Source organism: Aedes albopictus, unplaced genomic scaffold, assembly GCF_035046485.1.
Source record: "Aedes albopictus strain Foshan unplaced genomic scaffold, AalbF5 HiC_scaffold_230, whole genome shotgun sequence".
Classification (NCBI taxonomy): Eukaryota; Metazoa; Arthropoda; class Insecta; order Diptera; family Culicidae; genus Aedes; species Aedes albopictus.
The window spans coordinates 1-17,484 of record NW_026917014.1 but is presented as its reverse complement, the minus strand read 5'-3'; the positions used below and the strand labels follow the sequence as shown (position 1 = coordinate 17,484).

Sequence of the window (17,484 nt, the reverse complement as noted above, 5' to 3'; positions counted from 1 at the left end):
CGTTCACAGGTTTGGGCGTGGCAAGGCGTTCAAAATGTGCAGAAGTGATCGGACAGCGGTACCCCTTTGATTTTCACGCGTACCGCTGTCCGATCACTTTTGCACATTTTGAACGCCTTGCCACGCGAAAACCTGTGAACGAAAACATTTTGTACCTCGTATACGTAAAATTCAGCATATGGGTAGTTCCGTGTCAAAAATTGAACTCAATTCCCGAGCAAAGTCTGACAGCAAACTGAAAACAAATTTTGATGTTGTGATATTGCAAATTATGATAACTCAGGTTGTTGTCGTTTTGGTCGTTTTAACGGTTAAAACATCAAAAAACAAATCCTGCTATCAGTGATAGCAAATTGATAACTGTTTTTGCTATCAGTAAGAAAAAATGGAAAACTCATTTTTTCGATTGATATGGAATTCTAAATGCCATAAGATAATTACACTAATAGTATATTCTTAGAGTTATTATACAAGGCTGGCTAAGAAGTTTTGAAATATCTTAACAACTTATTTTTTATAATAGTTTGAAGTGACAGCAAAACGAAATCCAAATTTGTAATCAAATTTAGTCAAGACAATCTGATAGCGAAATGTGATATCAATTTGCTGCTGAATACAAATCGAGTTTTCGATTTGCTATCATTTTGTTGTTAGACTCTGCTCGGGAATCCATCAACGCAAACCAAAGTTACAGCATCCCAAACTTGGCCATTTTGTATGAAAATCGGCGTTTGTCCGATCAATTATGCACCAGAGTGTATATATTCAGCAATATGTGATTCTATTTGAACAGTGTTGCCATCTAACATAAGAAATAGTGGCATCAGAAGCAGAGTTTAAAATTTTCATTTTCAATGAGTGAAATTCAACGTGAATTTTTAAAATTCTCAACTGAGGCATCAAAATAAAATTCATTTTGGTGAATTTATTTTTTCACCTATTCATTCATTTTTCTGTCACTGACAATTTTCACTGAGAAATATAACTGGACCGTAACTCCCGATAATACTTCCAATCACCTCAAAACTTGCGTATAGTAGTTAATTAGAATATTAATTATCTTCTCCATTTGTCCATCAAGTCGGATTGTGCGTCTGTTAATAAAAATCGGACATTTTACGACGTGCGAAAAAATATTCGTGACAGAGAATTGAATGAAAAAAGAGAGGCATTCAGCTGACAATGAATGTGGCCAAACACGAATGAAAAAATGAGAATGTCAATCTTCACTTTCAATCTTCGAATTTTTTACTCTGATCAAAAGCTATCACTGGTTGGTCTTTGAAGTCCTTTCGAACTTTACTGAACATTACATATGTATAACTGAACATTACATTTGTAAAACTACAAGTATAAACTCATCCTTACATTGTTTCTTGATAGCATGCTTCTGAACTGAGAAGCAAACTGAGCAAGTGAATCTAACTCTGCAAATGAATGATCCCATCCCTGAACCATCTGGTATCGCCAGTTTTCAAACATAGTTGCCAAATTTCTGTCATCACTCCCGGAGTTTTATTCGGCTCCAAGATTTGCAACGGAATCTTAACTTTAGCCTGATGCTAACTACTTGAAAATTGTGGTAGATACTATTTTGATTCATCCCTAGCACGTTGTTTGTTGAGTGTGCATAGGTTGTGGTGTAGTATTCACTACACTACCAAAAATGCTGTAAACTTAAGTTTACTACTTTTTATGCATGTGACCATATGCTCAAACATCTGTTGCATTGTAGCAAAACCAGTATGTTGTTTATATTCCTTCCTTATCTCAGGCAAAACTCATATACAATTGTAGGTTAAAATATAGAACTAGCAACGCTTTCGAGAGACTGGATACGTTAGTTGATTGACCACAAAAGTAGTATCTGAACATGTTACGGCAAAAATCATATTGATTATAATTTATGTCTTCCTAAAGGCACGAATAATCAACATAAATGATTGTTCTTACTGATCCACGTTGTTTTGCATTAGAACAGATAAAAATCGGTTTAAAATACCTAATTTACAATTACCTTAATGGGACTCCGGGTGGATACAACTGGCGGAGCCGGTGTGGCCGCCAGAAGGTGAATGTGATCGGACCCGTCGTTTCCGCCACTTGCCCCGCTGCTGCCACTATACCCATTCGGTTGGATCGACGGCTGTGGTTTCGGTATGGTTGCCTGTGGCTGGATTTCAATCGCATACAACTTGGACGGCGGGCTTTGTAATTGTTGCTGCCCGAGTAGGTGGAAAAATCTGATGAATAGCATATTCAGTTATGATTTACTGAATTACTGAAGAGCAAAAACTGACATTGGTTTGATTGATATAAGAGGTAAAAGAACAGAAATAATAGCAAAATCTAATATGGTGAACTACTCAATAATAGCTCGTTAAGATATTACAAGATCAAAACAATAGCAGACAAGATCTGTCACTTTTTTTTTTTCTACAAAAAAAATAAAAAATGGCAGCATCCAGCATCGAACCTACGATCTTAGGATTCACAGGCGGCGATGTTTACCACTGTACTGTGGCTCGCTGTTGTAAATAACATGGGAATAAGAGCATGCGGTTCTTCGAAATGTGCCCTTTTCTGAGCTGTGGAAGGCATTTCACTAACATTGAGCCATCTCTATGAGTGTATGTGTTCCATTTTGCGCAGCAGAGCTGAACTTGTTCTTATGTAGAAATTTTCAGCTATTTCGACAAGAATAAAAACTAATATCATATCACTTTGAGCTATTCGTGTGATATTCATTAGAATTTTGAATAACTCATCAAAATCACATCGAGCTATGACAGCAAAAAGTGTTCGATTTGAGATATGATTTAGATATTCTCGTCTACCCGGGTGCTGTTGGTGGTGATGGTGCTGCTGATGGTGATACTGCTGTAACTGGGGTCGGGGATTGTACAGCAGCGCAAGATTTGGGTCACGGCTACCGGGCGCTCCGGATGAAGAGGAAGACGATGAGGACAAAGACGACGACGACGACGAGGACGAGGAAGGCGATGGAGCTAATTGATGACGCTGCGAGTATTCGTACTTGATTGGAGAGTTATTTATCAGGATGGTCTTGTACGAGTTTCCTTGGGACGATCCTGCCGAGGAAGATGACCCCGATGAGGAGGACTGATAGCGTGACGATTGATGGATCTGCGGTTGATAGGACTGGTAGACCAGCGGTGGGTCACCGCCCAAACCACTCTGTTGCGGCGACGGCTGACGGTGGTATTGTTGAAGTGACAAAATTTGCTGCTTGCTGCTCTGTTGGCTGTGTTGATGATGGTGTTGCTGTTGGGACTCCTGAGGTCGCTGTGAGCGCTGAAAGCAAAAACACAGAATGGAAACCAATTTAATTACAATCTACTGGGTGGCAGCCCCCTAATTTCGAGTACATCGTTCGGAAGCCCTAATCATGGGGTTAAAATAATGTCAAAGTTGACCTTACATACGCTCTGTACCAGTGGTTTTCAACTTTACTAAGAGTGAAATCAGCCAGTAAGGGTTTGTCACTGCAGAGGAAGGCCTGTATCCGAAACAATTTGGACAAACGCCTCATATTTTATTAAGTCTCTTCTCAAATATCAAAAGTGGATTCAGTGGTTGAGAAACATTGATCCGCAGTATATACGTTTGACAAGCCCATCGCAAAAGCATCATAAGACAAAGGCGCTACCTGAATCGAAAAACTAATTAAAGGCCCGTGACGTTAATTAGACACCTGAGTGTACATTACAAAACCTCCCACATTCCCCCCCCCCCCCCCCTCGAAGCAACACTCTCACTTTTGGAAACTGTGTTTGACCAATAGGCTGAACCGGTGATCAAACACTTCCAGCCACCGCCCCCCATATGGGTCAGTTTCATTACCTCTGTCAAATCGAAACTTTGATACGACGAAGACTGTCTGTGGTGGATTGCAGATCGCTCTCAATCACTCATTCACACACAAACTACGCCAATCAAAAGCTCAGTTTGGAAGAGGGCTTTCGACGCCACGCCGAGAATGACGACCAGACAGTCGAGTGGCACAAATGTGACAGATTGGAATCTAATGCACGTTATCGCTGCCATACTACCTACTGCTGTTGGAATAGAGAAAATCACATTTAGATCAAATTCAGTCAGACACAGACAGACAGACAGACGGGTCGGGTGATTTGGTTTTGGCGGTGGCAAATTTGCGGGAACTCCAAGTGCAGTTCCTTTCTGCGTCCGGTATGGACGGACGGCTGTCAAACACAAATCATAATAAAATCACCATCTGATGGACGGGACCATCTTCAATTTCCTTTTGCGATCGGATGTGGGGATGTCAGCTGATTAAAAATTTGGCACGTAGCCTACGGTGGTCAAATGCTTCCGACTATTTTTTTCATCGATTTTCAGAACAAGCATTACCAAATAATTATGAAAAAATTTTATAATAGATTATACGTACAATTTCCAGAAATTGTTTAATAATTTGGACCTCTAGGGACTGCATCTATTTTCGATTTGGTTGGGGCTCTTCCAGAACTTAATTTCTGAAGATTCCCACAAAAACTTCATCTAGCGATTTCTCCAGAATTTCTGGTTGGGGTTCTTCTAGAAACTCCAACTAGGGCTTCCTATAGGTTATAGGAATTTCTTCTTGGGATAACTCTAAGAAGTCCTTCTCGGGCTTCTTCCAGAAATTCGTTTTGGAGATACTTCTGGCAACTTTATTTGTGCATTAAACCAGGTACTCCATCTGGGAATTCATGCAGAAATTTCTTCTGTAGATTCTTACAGATACTTTATGTGGGTATATATCCAGGTATTGGATCCGCCGATTTCTACAGAACTGACATTGAATTCTTTCTGGGAATTCTTTCAAGAAATTTCTTCTACAGATTCCACAATGGATGCCTTCTGTGGATTCCATCAGATTCCTTATAAAATTTAGTCTGAAAATGTTGGAATCCATTAATTGAAGCTCCTCTAGGGATTCCTACAGAAGTTTAGTCCAGAAGGAACTTCTAGAGCATTATAATAGAACAAAAACTCGTGGAAAATACACAGAAAGAAATATACTCCTGAAGGAATCCCAACAAGAAGTCCTGGAGAATTCCTAGAAAGAATTTTTGCATAATTTCCAGAAAGACCTTCTGAAGATAACCTCTGGATGATTTTCAGAAAGAAGTTTTTGGAAGATTCCCAGAAACAGTTTCTAAGAATTTTCAGAGGGCTCCCACAAGGAACATCTGGAAGGTTTTCAAAAGAAACTTCTGAAGAATTTCCAGAGGGTACTCAAGAAGGATTCCCAAAAGTTTTCCAAGAGGAACTTCTGGAGGATTCAAAGAAGGAGATCCTGGAGGAATCCTAGAAATAACACTTAGATTTCTTCCATATAAGAAATCCTGGAGAAATTGCAAAGAAGATGCTAGAAGGAGTCCAGTAAAAGCTTGTTGGAGGAATCTTATATCGAAGTTCCGGAAGGAAATCGGACAGGAATCCCAGGAGAAACTCCTAGAGAAATTCTTAGATCTGCTTAAGAAGGATTACCTTAGAATGGCTAACGAAGCTCTTTGAAGAATCTCAGATGGATTCCCTGAAAATCTGTTGGAGGAATCACAGGAACATTACAAGAAACTCTTGGATGAATTGAATTTCAAGAAGATCTCTAGAATTAAACCCAGAATAAATTCCTTAATGGGTTCCTATTCCCGACGGAGTTTTTGGAGGATTCCCAGAAACAGTTCTTAAGAATTTCCAGAGAAGCGGTAACAGGGCTCCCAGAAGGAACATCTGGAAGATTTTCAAAAGAAACTTCTGAAGAATTTCCAGAGGGTACTCAAGAAGGATTCCCATAAGTTTTCCAAGAGGAACTTCTGGAGGATTCCAAGAAGGAGATTCTGGAGGGATCCTAGAAAAAACACTTAGATTTCTTTCATATAAGAAATCCTGAAGAAATTGAAAAGACGATGCTAGAAGGAATCCAGCAAAAGCTTGTTGGAGGAATCTTATATCGAAGTTCCCGAAGGAAATCGAACAGGAATCCCAGGAGAAACTCCTAGAGCAATTCTTAGATCTGTTTAAGAATGATAACTTGGAAGAATGGCTAACAAAGCTCTTTGAAGAATCTCAGATGAAAATCTGAAGGAATCACAAGAACAGTACAAGCAACTCTTGGATGAATTGAATTTCAAGAAGATCTCTAGATTTAAACCCAGAATAAGTTTCTGGATGGTTTCCTATTCCTGATGGAACTCCTGAAGGAATCCTCGTACAAGATCCTAAAGAAGCTGAAAAGGGAAGGAAATCTTTCAGATGGAGCTTCTAAAAAAATCCCCAAAGGCCAAGAACTTTTTCTAAGAGATAACCAATCGGAATGCTTTGAGATATCCTAGATGAATCCCAGAAGAAGCTCCTCGGGGAAACGTAAAAGTAGTTTTAATGGAACTCAAAAAAAAAAATACATAAGTAGGAAAATCCAATGAGATTCATAAAATAAATCTCTGGAGAAACTTTGGAAGATTCACTGGGAGATCTCAGATTGAACTCATAGAGGAATTCCCTCTGGACTCATAGAGGAATTCCCTCTGGACTGCAGAAGCGTAGTTTAGGAATAGATCGTAAAATAAATAAATCTGAAATTCTTATGAAAATGTTTCTTCGGCTTTGTCAACTGAAATTAGAAGCCCGTGTTGATAAAAACGGATCATAGGTACCTTCCTTCCTCCCTGGATAACTTTGGGGATTTCTTCCAAGATTCTTTCTTAATCCTACTGTGTCAGGAATACATCCCGAGATTCCTTCATTGATTTCTCCCAGATTTCCTCTAGAGATACCTCCCGAGATTCATTCATGATTTTTTTTTTTTCAAGGATTCATTCCAGGTGTCCTCGAGAGTTTTTTTTTTCTTCTGAATTCTGTGATTGCTTCCGGAATTTCTTCATTGGTTTCTTCCGGGATTTCTTCAATAATTCCTTCTAGGTTTATTTTAGGGATTTCTCCCGGAATTCGTTCCGGGTTCGTTCGGAGTATTCTCGAAACTGAATCAGGAATTGCTCCAGTATTCTTCCTGAGTTTTCTCCCGGGATTACTTCTGAATTTTCTTCCTGGCTCTCTTTCTCCCAGAGTTCTTTAACGGACACCTGCTTGATTTTTGTCATTTATTTCTACCATAGTTCTTTCAGGATTTCCTCCCAAGATACTTAGAAGGACTCTTTTCGGGATTCCTTTTGAATTTTCTCCTGATATTCCTTCTGACATGCTTCATTGATTTCCCACAGAATTTCTTTATTGATTTCTCCCGCGACTCCTTCCGAAATTCACTAAGTATTTCTCCTAAGATTTCTGCATGGATTCCTCCATGAACCTCTTCTTGGATATTGTTGGGGATTCCTTTTTGGATTCCTCTCCGATTTTTTGTAAAAATTCCTCATGAATTCCGGGACTCATTTAATAATAATTCCGGGATTTTCTTCTAAAATTCCGTGTTGGGCGGTAATGTACGAAGGATTAATTTTGTCAATTTATTGGTGCGAGAAAAATACAGAATTCCTAATAAAGAAGAAAATTTTAGTATGTTGCAGTCAGTGGTAGGGTCTTACTTGTAGTGCTTCGCTACCGCACAATCTTTTCCGCTATACTTGACTACAAATCTGGTTGATACTGTTTGAACATAGTTTTAGTTTAGACATACATTTTGGGCATGTTTTGAGTATGTGGGCTCACCTTGTAGCTCAAATAGGAGTCAAATCTTGATTTCAACGGTGTTTGTTTGTTTGTTTGACCTAATTCATAAGTTTCTGCTTTAAAAGAGGAAGAATATTTAGAAATAAGCTTGAAATTTAGGAAGGTTTGTACACCCTAACTTCTTATGGCGAAAAAACAACGAATTCAGTTTTATACAATCTTAAGCGAGATCTTAATTAAGTGTAGGTTAGCGAATAATAATTCTGCAATTGGAAAAAATAATATAGATCTCGATTTACACTTTTTCAATAGCGTACTTGCATGTAAATAACAATTCAATTAGTTCGTAGCACTAGGTCTTAAGTTGATATAAATAGTAGTTCGTAGCACTAGGTAGAAGTTCATGTAAATAGTAGGCTTAAGTTCATGTATGCATTAAGTCTTAAGTTCATATAAATAGTAGCTTTAAGTACAAACAATCATACTTCATCGTAATTTTCACCACTAAACTGCATTTTTGTATCTTCACTTTTGCAGCTTTTCCTCTCATCTATTGATCCAGCTGCCGGTGAAGTTTCTCCTGATCTTGATCTGCGAAACAATCCTTTTGTTAAACAATAAGTGTGGTCTCGCCTGTCATGCCCAAGTAACCATTAAGCCGTAAAAATGGCATTAAGTCGGCTCTATAGTCGAATGTAGAACCTGGCTAACAGAGCTAATTGGTTCCATATCCTCTTATAGAGCTGCTCAAAAGCCACTTTTGGCGAATTATTCGGCTGATATACGGCCAACTTTAAAATATCGTACCAAGTCTCTGGAGCGAAAGTTGTCAAAAGTGAGACAAAGAAAAAAGAAAAAAAAATATTTTGTTTATCTCCTGTTCTTCTCTAACTTAATTCGCTTCCATTGAAGTTGCTTTTTGCTACTTCATCCAGATTCTAGCTGTTGTCCTCCGGGTTCCTGATCAAGTCCAAGTCTGTTGCCTTTCTCATCTGCTCCACCAATGCACCATGGGAATGGTGTGATCAAACTAGTATTTAAACCATGAAAAACAAAATAGTTTGGGCATTTCGAGGGTTGAAAATGATATGGGATGAGGATGATTCAGTGGTAAGCTTGGTGGTGACGAACGCAGGAAATGAAGCAGGAGAAGCAATGTTTATATAAATTTTCGGGAAACGTTTCAGAAGAATAGGGAAACGAGCTGGAGTTTGTCTTGATTGAAAAAAATGGAATAATTAACATAACCAGATTCCATTATCTATTTAACAACACCATTCCGATAAACATTCCAACAACAAAAATAATCCCGTTCCGCCAATCCCGTCCGACTTGGATGTTTAAAATGTATTGATCATGACCGACTCGAGTCTGTTTTGGTCGAAATCTATTTTGATTGATATAAACTTCATGTGCTCCAAGCCCTGTGACAGGGATATTTTCCAGGCTCCTGGAATTTCTTCAGAGCCTCCTTCAGCGATTCCTCTCGAGATGTCTTCCGCGATTCTTTCTGGAATTCCTATTGAAATTGCTTCAGAAATTTCTCCAGGGATTTCTGCCGGAATTAATACAATAATTTTTCTTGGGATTACTCCAATGATTTGTTCAGGAATTTTTCCCATAATTCCTTCAGGGGTTACTCTATGATTCTTACAGAATCCTTTCCCGGGATTTTTCTAGAGATTCTTCAAGGATACTCGGAAGGACTCTTTTAGAGATTCTTTCGAAGATTACTTCCAGATTCGCATAGAATTCCTTTCGGACATTCTGCTGTCGTCCCTTCACGATTTTTTTCCGAGTTTTCTAAATACGGAATACCTTCAAGATTCTTCCTAAGATTCCTTCAGAAACCGTACCGAGATTATTTCATTCATTCTTTTCGGGTTTCCTTCAGGGATTCTTTCAAATATTGTTCTCGGGAAAAGAGGAAAACAGAGATTTCTCCCGAGATTATTAGATTCTAGATATTTTTAAATCCTTCAAAAGAAGAATATTAAAGATGTTGACAGTCCAAGGCTTGTGCAGTCTCTCCTCTGTGGTCCAATGATCACCCGTATTTATACTACCATAGGTAGACATAATGAAACATACCTAGACATTTAGGTACTGTAATGAATAGTATTTTATGTAGGTAGATATCCTATGCACACAATCATTAGGTAGACACTACAGATATTTCTTAGGAGAGGCTGCAATTTTGAAATCCATTTAGAAACATGAACGCAAGTAATTATCCAGAAATTCTCTCAGGGTTTCTCTCTGGAACTACTCTAGAAATATCTTTTAGACCACTGATTACCCAGCTACCGGAAAGCTTGAAGGATTGACCGCGTTTACATCCAACGATTTGGTCTTGTTGACGTTGATGGTAAGACCAGGTAAGACCTGCCGCTGAGGAGTGATTGGCAAGGTCATCGAGCTTGCTCTGCATATCAAAGCGCCGTTGAGCTAGGAGAGCAATGTCATCAGCTAGTTCGAAGTCATTTAGGTGCTCCATGGTAATGGGCTGCCACAGCAATCCACGATTTGGTTCACGGTCAATCGCACCAGGATCTCGTCGATCACGATGAGAAACAGTAGCGGTGATAGTATACATCCTTGCCTCACTCCAGCAACGCCCCGAATGGGATCGGACAAGACACTGTTGTGTAGTACTCTGCATAAAAATGCCCTGTACTGTGCTTCAACGAGGCCGATGATTTTCTCACGGACACCCTTGCGCCTGAGGGCTTCCCACATGTTTCCGTGATTGAGACGGTCAAAAGCTTTTTCGTAATCAATGAACACCAGGTAGAGAGACTCTTGGAATTCATTGATTTGCTCCAGAATAATACGGAGCGTGATAATATGGTCAATACAAAATCGTCCGGCACGGAATCCTGCTTGCTGACGTCGGAGAGTTGCGTCAATTTTCTCCTGTATCCGGTTAAGGATCACTTTGCAGAGGACTTTGAGAACGATACACAGTAACAGGGATGGCATTCCGCACTGAAAATGTGCACAGTGCAGCTCATTTTCATATTAAAACCGCGCACACTTGCACTCACACTGATGAGCATGCTATCCCTGCACAGTAACATGATGCCCCGCCAATTATCGCCTTTTGGGTACCTTTTCGGATGCTACGGGGTCAGCTCTGAGCATCTCAGCTGTTATGCGATCAACCCCTGGGGCTCTGTTCGATTTAATGCTACGGATGGCTGTTTCTATCTCCTGCACTGATGGAGCTTCGGTGTTGACACGGGTAATGCGTCGAACCCTTGGCGGATCATGCTGAGGTGTTGATGGCGTGGCCGACACTTGAAAAAAGTTTCCAAAGTGATCGAACCAGCGTTTCAACTAATCAGTAACTGTCCAGACGTGTCTTTCACGGGCATCGTAGCATTCGTCTTAGTCCCACTAATGTGACGTGAAACCTTCTAGAGGTGACGGATGTCGCCGGTGTTTGTGGCTTTCTCGCCTTCATCGGCTAGGGAGTCCGCCCACGTTCTTTTGTCCCGTCTACATGAGCGTTTCAATTCCTTCTCGAGAACCGAATAGTGCGGACTGCAGACGGGCTACAGCTTTGGCTCCTCGTGTTTTCGCTTGCTCTTTCGCGGCTTTGGCGTTCCTTCGATGGCGCTCCTTCGATCTTCTACGCTTCCTTCTTCTGGAATATCCGTAGCATTCTTCGACGAAGGACCTTTTCACCGCAGCGTCTTCCAGTCGGCGTGTGCTGAACCGGTGCCCGATTTTCTCCTCCTGTCGATGAATCCTAGCAATGCGTAGCCAAATCTCGCCGATTAAGAGATGATGGTCGGACGCAATGTCGGCGCTACGTTTGTTCCGCACATCAAGAAGGCTCCGTATCCATTTTCGGCTGATGCAGATGTGGTCGATTTGATTTTCCGTGACGCCATCACGGGAAACCCATGTCACTTTATGCACTGTTCGATGAGGAAAGAGCGATCCCCCAATCACCATGTCATTGTTGCCAGTGCCACAAAACTTTGCAAACAGCTTTCCGTTTTAGCTCATTTCTCCGAGACCATGGCGTCCCATGACGTGCTCATAGTTCGAGTTGTCGGAACCAACCTTCGCGTTGAAGTCGCCAATGAAGATCTTGATATCACCTTTCGGATTCTTGTCCACGACAGCATTCAGTTGACTGTAAAAGTTCTCTTTGTTTTGCAATTCGGCAGCATCGGTTGGCGCGTAACGTTGGATCATGGTAAGGTTTCGAACCCGTGTTCTGAATCTGGATACAATTATCCTCTCATTAATAGGTTCCCACTTTATGAGCGCAGCGTGGGCGTGAGCGCTGAGCAGGAAACCAACTCTACGGTGATGAGGAGCATGTTCACCTCTTAGGCCAGAGTTTAACAGAATTTGACTCGAGGCAAACCTCAAGCATACCTCATTGGCTAGTTGTGCCAGTTTACCGTGCCGGGTTAGGGTTAATACATTCTAAGTTCCACGCTAAAAGTCGTTGCCATTGAATCAGTTCGTGATCCTTCATTTTTGGTTTTGTAACGGTTTTTGAGTTTCGGAAACAGTAGGTTGTTGGCCTAAGGTCCCCTATCCACCGTGGTGGGGCTGCCACCTTAGGTATAGCTTCCGGTGGAGGAGCTTTTCATACTCAGCCGCTGGATGCCAGAACAGACGCTGTTTGAGCCGCACCTCCTTGGTGAACAGACGCTCGAGACGTACCTCCTCAATCTAGCTGAAGTCAGAAGGACAACAGTGCCCAGGCTGCACTAACCTTTAGAATGCCTTCCAGTATTTTTCACAAGATTTCTTCCGTATTCAGGATTCCTGAATTCCGACCGATTTCTCCGGAAGTTTTTTACGGGCATCCTACACATTTCTTCCAGAGGTTTTCCCAGCATTGTTTCCAGAGTCCCTTGTGGGATTTTCCCAGAGTTTCTCTTGCGTTTTGCTCAAATACCATTTCTTGGGATTTCTACGGGATGTGGGACTTATCATGAGATATCTACAAAAAATATTTTAAAATATTTCATCGTGTAGTTCCTCCCGCGATTCCTCTTGCAGATTTTCCGGGATTCCTACCGGTGTCACTTTCGGGAATTTCCCAGGAGATCTTCGTGAGATTTACAGTATTTATTACTAAAATAGAGCCAAGGAATTCTTAAGTAGTTCTTTACGAATTTTCTGCAGGAGTTCCTCTCGTGGCTTCCTTCGAGAGATTCATAAGAGAATTAAAAGAATTACAAGAAATTTCTTAGAAAAATTCTAGAATTTCTGCCAGTTTTTAACAAGAGTTTCAGTTGGGTTATTTCTCAAAGGTACTTGCGGGATTTCTTTTGAAGGTTTACCAGAGATGTCTTTCGGAGTTTCTTCCGGGACTTTTCTCAGAAGATTCCTTCCGGAGTTGATCCTGGGATGTCTCACAGAGTTTTTTTTTAATTTTTCTTGGACTTTCTCATATTTTTTCCGGAGTTTTTTCTGGGATTCTGGGAACTGGCATTGCCTTAGTTGGCTTATACTCGTAAAAAAAACTTTTAGAGAAAAAAGTGTAGTTGGAGTACATATTGGTTTAAATCGTCTGATACTGTATTCAGTACCTTTAAAATTGATTGTTCAGTTCCAGCTCTTAAATCTCTATTATTCAAACAGAATTGCCCAGTTTATGTACAGCATCATAAATGTAAACTTCAATTCCACCGCACAGGTAATCCACTGCTTATCACGCAGTGATTATGCCGCAAAATTGCCCCAGATTACAAACTAACCTGAAACCAGACATCCCCACAAATTGGGTTGCAATCGCTGCCGCTGTCACACAAGCCAAATCTGCAAACCCACCCACCCATCCAGTGTGGCTCAAAGCACTACTATACTGTCTAGGCTACTTACAATGGGCATATAATTATACGCCTGATTGATTGGCAGGCCGAAGTCGCCATTAGATGATGGAATGTAGAATGTCATGTAGGGAATCAGCCGCCGGTAGCGGTCCAGGGTTTGATTGTTGAGTGGCGTCGCCGGCATCGGATTATCCGCCCGGGACATCAATCGTGGTGGACCTCCTCCGCCACCGCCGCCGCCGCCGCCTCCTGTTCCTGGTCCGGGTCCCATCAGTGCGGGTGGAGGCCGACCCTTGCCCCCGGCGTACCTCTGCAGGGGGAAATTACTTCCCCCGCTGGCCCCGTGGCGGTGCGGTTTGTTCTCCGGCGATAGGGATGCTGCTCCTCCGGCCAGTGCCAGCACTGCTGCGGTAAGAGCTGTGGACAACAAGAAAGAATTTTCCTAATTAGAATTGATATTTCCATCCGCCCGCCGTAATGCGCAAAACTACTAAATTCAGTGTATGGAACGCAACCCGGAGAAAAACAAACACAAAAAGTTTAATGCTGTTAACAGGCGTGTAAAGCAAACTACTCGTGACTTGGGATTTGATTCATTCTTCTGTTCGGTAGACCAAACTTTGTCTTGGAGTGGCTTTTCTGAGAAAACCGACAGACCAACATCGACCAACCAACGAACATGGGCCCGATTTCGATGTTCACAACTCTCTTAACTCTGTCCCAAGTACTGAGGCTCCCGGTTGGGCAACAAGCAGGCTGACAAAGCGAAGCACATATGAGTAACTGAAGGGATTTACTATACAAAATTCTTTCTTTCATTTTATTATCTGTGGAATGAATTCCTCTGGAATTTGTCTAAAACTAGTTAAACAGTTTACCAAATCAAGGATTTTCTAAATTAAATCATTACACATCAGCAGCATCAAGATTTAATAATACGTATTTTTTTTAAACCTTGGATAAGTTCTTGACAAATGCTTGCTGAACAAGTTATGTATTTCGGATCCAATAAAAAGAAATCTACAAATGAACTATCGAAATGTACAAAACAATATAAGAATTTCCCTATAAAATCTCCAAAAATCCGTCGAAAACCTTTTCAGCAATCTTTGGAAAATCAGTCAAGTTTTCAGTCAGCTGGCATTCCTCCCAGAATTGCGGTTCAGACGTATCATAGTAAGACTTCCAATCAAAAAATCAATCGAAAGTTCTTCTAAAGAATATCGAGGAAGTTTTCACTCCGACATAATTACTAATTGTTTAAAAAATTCCATAGAAATTATTTCAGAGATGCCTTTAGATTTTTGTTTTTCAAAATTGCTACAGTAGTCTGCAAAATTGTATAGGAGTGTATAGAAAATTAACTATAAATATTCACAACAGCAAGAAATTAACATAATTTTATTTTTGGAGATACTAGGGTCTGGGACCATTTGGGCAGGACCACCTATTTTGGGCACTTGATGTTATAACTTAGCCAATTTCAAACCGATTGATCTGAATTTTTGCACATGGCTAGATACTGTGCGTATCTGATCGTGTCTCAAAAATCACGTCAATCGGTTCAAAATTGACTAAGTTATAGCAGCAAGTGCCCAAAATAGGTGCTCCTGCCCAAATGGTCCCAGACCCTATATAAATCTTTGAAAAACTAATGGCATTTCTGATTGTCTAAAAAAAATCATTTATCTTGGACTTTTATCTAAAAGTTTTCACACAATTTCTTCAGGCTGCTCTCAATTTAACTATATTGTGAAGATTTGATAGAACAACCGGAATAAAAAGACCAACCTTGCTTCAAGACAGAGCATTTCGAACGTTTATAGTTAATTTCCGATACAGTTGGAACTTTCTGGTAGTTTTTTAATTCAATTGATGAAAGAATTTCACAAAGATTTAGAGAAACAATATATCAAGATTTTTTTCTGATAAATTTTCAAAGCGGCATTCGGTATAGTTCTGAAGAAATATTGAATAAATTTCATAGCAGGTACATTATGATTCTGGTGTTGGTATTTGTTTTTTAGAAAATTTTAATCGAATATCTGGAGATTTTCTGGAACATGTAGAGAAATGCAATAGAAATGCTCTTGAAGGACTGCTTGGGGGAACTCGTAGAACTTTCAGCAAGAAATGTAGAATTCTGAGAGAATTCTAGAAAATCAATTTATTTATTTACAAGCTTAACTATAAAATATTCCAAACAGTCTCTGCAATAGCTCTTGAAACTTTTTTCAAACAATTCAGTTTAACTGCTATGTGTCCGACAATTTTTTTTGCCTTTTTTCTTCGCCGTGCTTTTCAAATGGGCGCTGCCGAACTAACAATGACTCATTCAACAAGCTCATCTATGACGAAATAATTCAGCATGATGCTGAATAGCATTTGGATTATTTTCTACTACAACCATTGGTATAACCTTTGTTCGGGTTTTGTTCACACAAATTTGGAGAAATTATAAAGCACAGTGTTGTGTACCAACTGAACTGTTTGTTGTAAAATGTATTTTACAAATATATAGGGTTTGTGTGCCATCAGTAGTCTCACGCTCCCAATTTCATCATATTCGAAAACAAGCGATTATGGCACCGATTGATTCCGTTCTTTTTGTTTTCATGCGTGCTCACTTCTAACAAAAAAAAAATACCAAAATAAGAATCAAAACAAACAGTGCTTCAATCCGTTGTTTTTCGTGGGATGAAAATGGGAGCCACATGCCTAATAAGGGAACCAATACCCTAGTAATGCTGTTATTCAGCTTTTTCAAAAATGATTAAAAATAAATAAAATGCAAAAATTTTCAATTTTCACGAGATTTTCATGATTGGTACTTAAGCTTTGAACAACTATAAAATAATAACTATACATAAATTTACCTAAATTAATATTCAAACTCGAGACCCGTTGATTGCCAGCCACATGCTTTCCTATCTGTGCCATCCTAGATATGATGAATTGAATCACTCAAATCAAAACATAAACTTTCCTTGGTTTAATAATGATCATCATTCGACTACTATTCATCAGTGGTGAATTAGCACAGAACATTATGGTTAACAACTGAACAACACGTTAGTTCAGCCGCTGTTCAATAAAAGGACGTAAGCGCTTATTCGAGTTGTGAAACACACATTATACATATGCATGTGTTAGTTTGTACATATGCTTAACAAGAAGCAGAAAAAGGACTTGTTAAACTATTTTGTAATAGGAATTGCTGCGAGTCGAATAGAAATGTTAGTGAACTCTTGAAAAATGTTGTAAATTACCATTGTCAATACCGATACAAAAGGTTGAACATTGGCTACTTTTTCAATTGAAAAAGCATTTGTACAGTAATGCTTTCGCAACCATTGACATGTATAGTCAGATTTGACCGATTGACCGATGATCGATGAAAAAGCATTTGTACAGTAATGTGTACAGCATAATTGTAGTTCAGCTATCATTACTATTATACAGCAACAATTCAGCATGCATGCTTGCGACTGTTAGTTGGGTGAGTACCCTGTCGGCCACATAAGGGTTAAAAAAAGCCCTACCTGATTCCCTCCATAATCTAAAGATTCCAAAACAATACTGCTATATGTCATAATAGAATTATGTCGATGTTTAGAATGCCTAATTTTTCAGGAAATTTCCTACAAATATTTCTTGGCATTTTGTAAAAACTGCGCCAGATTCTCTACCACAGAATTCGTGGAAAAACCTGTGATTATCATGGAATTCATTTTCCCTTGGAAAAATCGCCGAAGCATCAGGGATTATGAAGTCAATCAGGAAGATTTTGGAACTAAATTTTTTTTAATTAAAATATGTTTAGTCTTTAGAATATGTCTGAATTAATTTAGTTTTTTTACTAGTCAGTCTTTGTCATTTGAGAATTTCCAGGGTTATTGATAGAACTTTGGTAATCGCACAGGTTCTCAAATCCTTCTCGTCTTTATTTTGAAAATATGTTGTAACTCCTTGAAATTTCTTAATAGTTTTTGGTATAATCTGACTTTTTTTTTTAAGAATT

The 17,484-nt window shown here is 39.7% G+C and overlaps 1 protein-coding gene across 1 annotated transcript in view; it reads right to left on the bottom strand.

Annotated features, from left to right (window-relative positions):
* LOC109400894 (proteoglycan 4) overlaps positions 1-13,905 on the bottom strand; it is a gene marked incomplete at its 5' end in the record, with an annotated part of 28,590 nt that extends 14,685 nt beyond the window's left edge. The window contains 3 exons of the mRNA XM_062843456.1: positions 2,018-2,225; positions 2,855-3,315; positions 13,513-13,905. Of these exons, the coding sequence (XP_062699440.1) occupies positions 2,018-2,225; positions 2,855-3,315; positions 13,513-13,905 (1,062 nt within the window). The remainder of the gene's footprint in view (positions 1-2,017; positions 2,226-2,854; positions 3,316-13,512) is intronic.
* Positions 13,906-17,484: the final 3,579 nt, after the last annotated feature.